The 8,857-nt window shown below is 38.5% G+C and overlaps 2 protein-coding genes across 5 annotated transcripts in view; one reads left to right on the top strand and one right to left on the bottom strand.

Annotated features, from left to right (window-relative positions):
* The window catches only part of syt14b (synaptotagmin XIVb), an 11,715-nt gene extending 7,069 nt beyond the window's left edge, over positions 1 to 4,646 (bottom strand). For 3 of the 4 annotated variants that reach the window (XM_077711413.1, XM_077711415.1, XM_077711414.1), the window contains exons 1-3: positions 4,601 to 4,646; positions 2,827 to 2,874; positions 892 to 1,038 (exon numbers count right to left, since the gene is read on the bottom strand). In XM_077711413.1, coding sequence (XP_077567539.1) covers positions 892 to 1,038; positions 2,827 to 2,874; positions 4,601 to 4,613 — 208 coding nt within the window. In that variant the 5' untranslated portion in view covers positions 4,614 to 4,646. Of the gene's footprint in view, positions 845 to 891; positions 1,039 to 2,826; positions 2,875 to 4,600 lie in introns of those variants that run through there. The other variant, XM_077711416.1, reaches the window with a different exon arrangement.
* A 453-nt stretch (positions 4,647 to 5,099) lies between these two features.
* Positions 5,100 to 7,949, top strand: LOC144192367 (cytosolic 5'-nucleotidase 1A-like). Its single transcript, XM_077711417.1, has 6 exons — positions 5,100 to 5,348; positions 5,743 to 5,910; positions 6,110 to 6,239; positions 6,310 to 6,432; positions 6,508 to 6,692; positions 6,837 to 7,949. The coding sequence occupies exons 1-6, from the start codon at positions 5,235 to 5,237 to the stop codon at positions 7,197 to 7,199; spliced, it is 1,083 nt and encodes a 360-aa protein (XP_077567543.1). The 5' UTR covers positions 5,100 to 5,234; the 3' UTR covers positions 7,200 to 7,949.
* The last annotated feature ends 908 nt before the right edge of the window (positions 7,950 to 8,857 follow it).

Raw genomic sequence — 8,857 nt, 5'->3', positions numbered from 1 at the left:
CCTCCGTCTTCTTCACCCGCCAGCATCCATCCCTCCATTCCCATTCCACTTTACTTTGCGAGTAATCTGCCACGGACGCGTCACAACTTTGGTTGTTTTTAGAGTTCGAACTGCTACTTTCTTGCCAAACGCTTCTATTCTCATCTTCACCCTCCTGCTCTCCCTCTTCTTCCTCCTGGACCTTGTTGATGATGGTGTTAACCTGCTCGGTCAGTTGATCGCTGACGGCGTAAGTAACGTCGCTGACGGCGTTGGCCAGATCGTCCACTTTGCTGCTGACCGAGTCCAATATGGATGAAATGTTGACAGATGGGAGGTTCTGCTGAAAGCTTTTGAAGAAGGCCATCTTTTTTGGGGAGGGAGTCCAGCTGCTACACGGACCACCACTTTAGCTCATCACAGGCACTGATATGGACACTTGATGATGAGCAACAAACATATGTATCATTTACCATAAGACAAATAGGTGGAGAAATACAAATGACAATAAAATCATGGAATCGGCGGAATATCGTGGAAATTCAATGCAAAATTAGAACATCCATACATAAAGTTGTGATCCAATGAGTTTAACTTGGTACACAAAAGCACTCTCAAAGTCTTTTAATTTCAAATTGGCATTCCCCATTGAAATGAATGGGAACACATTTATAAATAAAACTAGCAAGAAAATTGTACTACCATGTACAACATTTTAAAGACAGTTTTTGCATCAAAATCATTTTACTACATTGCCAGCTCCTATAAGTTACCATACTTTAGCCAATAGATGTAATACAGTATGATACACCCATATATAGTACACTTTTAGATTGAAAATACAATTTACTTAAAGTATCCATATTTGTGCTTCAAAACATTACAAATTGGGTGTTTCAAAAGTTGTGGTACCTTCATGGATGTTTTGATAATCACTGAGATGTGCCACCGTGTCAGGACTCTCCACTGACACTTTGTTGCTGAGGTAAAGAAAAAACAGAGCCATCAATGCCATGAAGGCAGCAATGGAGGACAGAACACCCACAAGCTCAGGAGACACTGAGGAAGAGATAAGAGGACAAATACAATACAACATGTGAGTCATTATAGGCTTTAATGAGCCTTTTATACACCAAAATAAAACGGGTTAACATTCCAGTCAGGATTGCAGGGGCAATCAGTGCTCTTTCCACTTGTAAGGCACATCAGCTCTGTATGTAGGCCATTCGTGGTGCATGCAATCATGCCTGTGCTATTTTTATGGGAGCCTCAAAGAGAACCATCAGACAGCAGTGTAGCCAGCACCACTATACTACATTTATTAACCGGCTTCTCACGTTTAGTGCAATGTCATCCAAAGGTTAATAAAATCCAATGAGACGAATAGGCACATTTTTTCATCCATTTTATGGTTTCTCATTAGGTAAACTGAGGTTCAACCTGCTGATTGGTCACTGTGGATTGACTGCCACTCAATCATAGTCTATACATAGAAATAAACTACATATAAACATATAAAAAGGGTCTTTAATTAACCCATTTGGGCCATTTTGTTAGTGATTTAAGATAATCAACAAACTATTGGGATGTATGTTTTTACCTTTACTCTGTGTTTACATAGATAATATTTTGAAACAACAAAAACAGCACCAAGCACTATAATTAAATATATATACTGAAATAATTGTAGCTGTGCTCACTAATTTTGTCAGTATGACAAAACATAAAGCTAATATTGTCACAAAAGCACTCCATTTTTTATATGTATGCCTTCATAGCTTTATTGTGTTGCAGGTACTAATAGAATAATTATCTACGCTCAAAACTCATCTTGTCCTTGCATTTTAAATACGTTTTTTGCCTGTGTAAACATTTCAGAAATGCCAACAATAATCATCACCTCATATCTTCTATTCAGCAAGTGAATGATAAAAATGCACACTTAGAGCCAGCAACAACAACAAAATCCGTCATGCCAAATTTGCAATGACAAACCCCTTTTCAACGCTACATAAAATGTTTAGTAAATCAGGCCCACAGAGTGTAGCACTCTTATTTAATTTGTCCAAGTGTCAGAATGTAGTAAAATGTGGTCTTAGAAGAGATTCAAACTGCACACATGATAGATTTAACTATCCCAAGAGAATAAAAAGGCGTTTGGCAGCAGTTATCTTACCATAAAGTTCTTCTATATCGAAGAGTATGGTCCCTGCTATACATACAAGGAAAAATACTGCAGTTTTCCACTCTGAATACTGACATGTACTGAGCTCTTAGCCAGTTTGACCATGGCAATGCTGTGCAAATGTCAACAATGACTGAATAATTTAAACCCGTCAGGTAAAATGACCTCTTGGCCCGCATACACAGGAGAATAGAGAGGCATTGAACCAACTTTAGAAACTACCAAGATTATCTTTTTGTAGTATAACACCCAATATTTAATGTGTATTGCAATATTTCTCTTAACAGTACCAATTTCCATACTTTACACATGTATACTACTAAAAAGTTAAAGCTAATATATATTTAAACACCCTTGTATGTTTTGCAAGTCTAAGAAATTAATCTGAAATAACAAAGAAAGATTAAGTAGTTGAGGAAAATTGCACATCCTTGTTTAAAATGGAGAGAAAAGTGTCTTACACTTACTCACCATCCGATACACACTCTCCATACTAAATAAATCATCAACACGCAGCTGCCTTCTTTTACCCAAGTGAACTTCTACTTGATACACTATTCATAATTTAGCAACATGTCAACTGGGACAAACATGACAAATCAAGAGTGCACTAACACAAACACATGGAAAACATACTGTGTGGAGTGCTTGCTTGGCGTTACCTCGCCGTGCGCAGATGAGCTCGTGAGCGTCACAGTTCCTCCCACCACCTGGTAAGATAAGATGAAATAAAGAGGGGTTGGGTTATAAGACCAGACATATATTAATTTAATGCCTGACATTAGTAAACTGGAAATGATTTAGTGCTTTAAACAATCCATAAAAGGGATGCAGAAATGATTTATTTCTCCTCTTTTATGAATTCCAATGATCAATAAAGCTTACATGCTCACTATTTGAAAAGTACTACCTTATACTTTAAATTTTGTTGAGAATTCTGGACATTTTATATTCGAATTGCAACTTACAGTACTTTGAAATTGATTGACTCCACCACATAGACACAAGACCACCCTCTAGCAGTGAGAAAGGGTAAATATTAAATGACAGTGGCCAAGGTAGAGACTTTTATAGTCAGAAGTAAATCCAAGAATTTCATATCTCACTGAGTAGCCTCAAATACTGTGTTCCTGAGTACAACAGAATGAAAACCTAAAGTGGGATTGCATTTGTCCACTCAAGATAAAAGTCCTTCAGTACGAACGCACATGCAAAGCCTGGAAAATTGTTGATGTGAGGAGATGACTCACAACTAACAGGCCTAAATAGAAGCATATTTCTGTTTTGTTCGTGTGTGTGTGTGTGTGTGTAAGTTGACAGAACCACTCAAGTCCAATCAGTTAATACTCTCTGCAGGCGATTTATCCACAAGCTAAAAAGCTTGCCAAATCCCAAATAGTCTTGCAGTCAGGAAAACACAGACCATCACTTTTAAGTCCTAGGTCTTATTCGATGCAATAATATGAGAGGGAAGTACTATTTGCATGCAATTTTGCATAGTACAAAGTCAATTTGCAATTGATGGTTAAATTATGAACCAAATTCCTTTTAAATCAACTATATCTTTGATTAAAAATATATTTTCCTGCCAAAATCTTTTTGCATGAATGGTAATATAAACATGCATGAATTGTATAGCAGCATTTACAATAGAACTCAAGCAAATTGTGCATTAGATTGCATTGCTAGAAATTAATATGCAGAACCAATTTATCCCAGTCATCCTCTATAAACATAAGACACATTAAACTAATTACCAGGCTGTACTTGTACCTTTATCTGGTTAGAAAAGATAGTGCATCAGTTGTTCAGGTGTCATTGAGATGTAAACACAATGCTGCGCAAAAGACACGTGACACAATGTCCAGAGTGGGACAGTGCACTCCGTGTGCCATTTCACTCTCCCATTCTCCATTTAAGCATCTTTTCAGCCCCTAAATGCACCATTGAGGTCAAATCCCTAGTATATCTAAAAATTCGACAAAAACAAAACGTCACTCCTACAATAGATTCGCCCACTGACAAATGCAGTACCAGCAGAGCAAAAGTGTTCTGCACGTTATAGAACAGCAAGCTATAACCTAGGTAATTTCACCTTAAGTGTATTAAAATGATGAATATGTAGTATCATCCTAACGTTAGTATTTGTTCGAATGGTCTTTTAAACGTGACTGGGATCACCTGAACGCACCACTCCATCATGACTACACGCGCATCCCGCATCCCGTGATGGGATTGAAAAATTCAGCACCGTACTTCAGCATCAGCACCTCCTGCACTCCCAAAACGCCATAGCCCCGTTTAAAAAGGATGAATTCATGTTCCTCAAAAGGAGGATGAACACGGCGTCCTGCAGTAAAGTTTCACAGGAGTCGACCCTGAATACCCCTCCCCATCACAGCCCCCCCAAAAGAACACCTGAGTGCGAGTTCTTACCGTCCATCGCCATGATGCTCCGTTCCGGACTCTACCAAATGTGAGGGAGGGAAGGGGTGTATGACGGTCTCCGTGTAGACGTAGAGGTCATTCATGCGTAAGAAATATGGAATATGATATATTCACTGCAGTAGATTGAGTGCAGAAAGAGAATTGACAATGTAGTATTGGGTGATGCTGAAATGAAATGTTCAAATTGGTGAGTGGTTAAGAATGGTGGAAAGGTGAAGTGACATCATTATTGTTTCCCATAGCAAAAGTAAAATATTTGTAAATATCTTATTTGATTATTTACATGAAATACTGACATTTTCCCCTATAGAAGTTCCCAAGATGTATTGTTCAAACGCTAGTTCATGCACATTACTTTTCTTTTGAGATCTCTAGAGTGAAAACAACGTAAAACAAGTTAGGTTACCGCCCATATTCATTTTTGTTCTCATTCATAGTTATTTATTGTAATTTCCCTGGAGTACAACTCGTGGCGTCATCACCTGACACGCCCACTACACTTTGGTGACACTTCCGTAAACTTGTGTGTTCTTTCCCCACTCTTTCCTCTTCGTTACTCAGGCTTTGTGCAACCTTTCTTCAAAGATCTCTAGCAAAAAAAAAAACGATTAACCTCTACAAAATGAGTGATCTCAAGTTAAACGACGCAAATCAAGTGGTGGACATCGCAGAGGAATCTGACTGGGCGGCGGCCAAAGCGTTTTTTGAACAGCTTAAAACAAACAAGCCCAGACCGGTATGTGCAGTATTGGAGGCTTGTCCTCGACGAGATTTGCCTGTTTCTAACATAATGGCACTGTAAGTGCGAAAAAGTGAATCCTAATAGACAACTGCATTTTATTTGCACATGCTCTATAACATGATTGCCTCGCAGTTAAGGGATCAAGGGTTCAATTCCCATTGTGTACTTATGTGGGTTTTCTACTGGTACTCCAGTTTTCTCCCACATCCCAAAGACTCTAAATTGCCTCTCGCTATGATTGGTTGTCCATCTGTATCCTATTGCCCTGTGATTGGCTGTCCATCGATTCAGGGAGTCCTCCACCCGGTGCCTGTAGTTCGCTGGGATCGACTCCAGCACCCCCCATGAGCCTTGTTCAGAAAATTAATATTCTATCGCCTCTTTGCAGCCTAAACCCAAGTTTGCTGTCACAATCGCGGTATCATCCAGAACCCTCTTCAACATGGCGGCAGAACGGCAAATCTACGAACAAGAAGGAGTGGAAAACTACGTGGCTTATCAAATGGAACACGAGAATGAACCTCTCAAGCCGGGAGCAGCTTTCCCATTCGTCAAGGTGAGCCACTATTTGACAGCTTAGTGCGTATTATTTATGGCTCTCTCTGTCAAAAAGATTCCGACCCCTGTTCTACAGAGACTTATGGTAAAATGTGTTGATAAAACTAGGAGTTAAATACTTTCAATAGTCACTTTGTAACTTATTTTTTACATATTGCATTAAATGTATTTTCTATTGATTTTCCCACTATCCACAGGCATTAATGACAGTCAATGCTCGACTGAGGGAGCTCTACCCAGACAGCGAGGAATTGTTCGATATTGTCCTTATGACTAACAACCATGCCCAAGTTGGAGTGCGCCTCATCAACAGCATTAACCATTACGGTATGTTAACTTTTACTGACTCGCCAAACATCTCCAAACAAGTATTTAACATCACTTCTGTTTCCTCTAGACCTGACCATCGAAAGATTTTGTATGACCGGAGGGAAAAGTCCAATCGGCTACCTGAAAGCTTACATGACCAATCTGTATCTTTCCAAGGATGCTGAGAAAGTCACAGAAGCCATTAACGAAGGTATGGAACACATTCATTTACATTAATGTGTCTGTTTTTTTTTAGTATTTCATGGATAATGCTATTTTTTTTCAGGAATCGCCGCGGCTACAATGTTTATGCCAGAGAAGGAAAACCAGCTTTGTGATAATCAACTGAGAGTGGCTTTTGACGGCGACGCAGTCCTCTTCTCGGATGAATCTGAGATTATTGTTAAACAAGGTGGCTTGGACAGCTTTTTTGAGCACGAGAAGAAGTTTGAGAACAAACCACTTGCTCAGGTACTTTATGGGGGTTTGAAAATATGTATTTTATGGATTTTTTACAGTATATGTGGGCAATGTTCCCTCTAAAATTTAATCATAAGTGTTGGCCAATGAAATCCTAACTACTTGGAAATAACTAAATATTTGTGACTTTCTTAGGGACCTCTGAAATGTTTCTTGGAGGCTTTGGGGAAACTCCAGCGAAAATTCTATGCCAAGAACGAGCGTTTGAATTGTCCAATCAGAACCTACCTGGTCACGGCACGTAGCGCTGCCAGTTCAGGGGCTCGAGTGCTGAAGACCCTCCGCAGCTGGGGCCTGGAGGTTGACGAGGCTCTCTTCTTGGCCGGAGCCCCCAAAGGGCCGCTGTTGAAGAAAATTAAACCACATATTTACTTTGACGACCAGATGTTTCATATCGAGGGGGCTAAAGAACTGGGCACCATTTCCGCTCATGTTCCGTATGGAATTGGACAGAAGTACCACAAGGGAAAACTCATTGAGCAGCCGAAAAAGGAGTGAAATGCTAAATAGAGGGAAAGATAGAGGTTGAAATACTCCATTTGAATTACATTGTTATGCGTTACTATTTTGCTGGGGAATTTTGCAAGGGTGTTTGTATTTTTTTTTTTTACTTTTAAGAGTTTGTTACTGTATATTTTAGGAGTTTCACTAGCCACCACAGTTTCTGTAAATGCTGTAATGTGCTGTACTGAAAATACACCTTTTATATATGTACACATGCATCCTAATTGTTTGGCAATAATGTGGCCTTTTTTTAAATTAAATATATATTTTAAAAGTATTTATCTTTAGTGATGGATAGGTTTATATATATTATTTTCATTATACCTCTACTGTACTTGCAAGGCACAACCACAAGAGGGAAACCATGCATTACTATTTTCCACAGCCAATATCCTCAACATTGGATAAATAGAAATTAAACAAAAAATTTTAAGCATCACTTAAAATTCAAAATAATATAAATAACTAAAATTACAACCAACAGTTTTTTCCCTGAAATATGATGAGTTTAATTGAGCATGTCACAATTTTTGCACATATCAATCACCTGGTCAAATTACTTGGTATTATTATTTTTATTACTATAACTACTGTCATTACTATTATTATCATTGTTATTATTATAATTGTTATTACTATAATTACTGTCGTTACTATTATTATTATTATTATGGGAGTTTTATAGTTATTTCTTTATTAGCAATTTCTGTATAATAAAAATAAATGCCTTTTCGGTGTTCAACACTGTCTTTGGTCTATTTTTTTAAAATATAGAAGTGATCTAGTACTGTCCCACAACTCCAACTCTGCACTTTTAGTAAAGATCTATATTTCTGCATCATTACCTTAGGGCAGGCATGGAGTTATACTCTCAGTTCCGGGTGACGGTTCCAAATTGTCTGCCGCATCGTTACCGCTTCTGAAATTGAAAAGAGATGATTAAAAGCGTTTATCATAAAGGTAGCTGAACCCTGTCTAGAAAGTCTGAGAACGCTTGCAAAAAAGGAGAGCAGCAAAAACCAAGAAACCTGAGGGAAATAACATGACTACATGTTGAGCGATGTGGTGCCCCTACCAGAAGGGACACTCCCGTGGGTACCCTGCCGGTTGCGTTGCAGCTGCAGGAAGTTGGCACAGCAGGCCATCCAGTCATAGCTATCATATCTGATGCACACTAATGACACCCCTGGGGACAGCAGCAGTCTGGTTCTGGCTGTATGCTGCATTATTGCTGTCTGTTATGAATTTTCCATAGAAAACATTGGTGATTCAAAGTTTTGTAATGGTCTAATGGTCTTTATAATACTTAACCATAGAAAGCTTTGGTTAGTGTGATAATCCTTGTAAAATATATCTATGTACTTGTGATTGTTTTTTTGTTTTTGTTTTGTTTTTGATGAACAGTGGTCATTTGAAACTACCTGAAAAATGGTAGATAGGCATTTTTAGGTCTCTACAGAGATGCTTTGTTGGGTTTAAGTTGGGGTTCTGGATAGGCCATTTAGGAACAGTTACATGGTCTTTTTTTCAAGCCACTCAAAAGGTTTTTCCTAGAAATTGTCTTGTTGGAAGGTAGACCTTCGATTTTGTCTGAGGTCTATAGCAGTTTATTTTAAATCTGTATCTGAATAACTATCTGGGTGAATTGGTTT

This window comes from Stigmatopora nigra, unplaced genomic scaffold (genome assembly GCF_051989575.1).
Source record: "Stigmatopora nigra isolate UIUO_SnigA unplaced genomic scaffold, RoL_Snig_1.1 HiC_scaffold_26, whole genome shotgun sequence".
In the NCBI taxonomy this organism is placed as follows: Eukaryota; Metazoa; Chordata; class Actinopteri; order Syngnathiformes; family Syngnathidae; genus Stigmatopora; species Stigmatopora nigra.
Note: the sequence above shows the minus strand (reverse complement) of the source record. Positions and strands in the feature narration are given on the sequence as shown.

What these genes read in the sequence shown, in the direction of transcription:
- LOC144192367 (XM_077711417.1), top strand. Translation starts at nt 5,235, where the DNA reads ATGAGTGATCTCAAGTTAAACGACGCAAATCAAGTGGTGGACATCGCA. An exon ending in CAGCTTTCCCATTCGTCAAG is followed by an intron (nt 5,911 to 6,109) that starts GTGAGCCACTAT and finishes CACTATCCACAG; the next exon opens with GCATTAATGACAGTCAATGC. An exon ending in AGAACAAACCACTTGCTCAG is followed by an intron (nt 6,693 to 6,836) that starts GTACTTTATGGG and finishes TGACTTTCTTAG; the next exon opens with GGACCTCTGAAATGTTTCTT.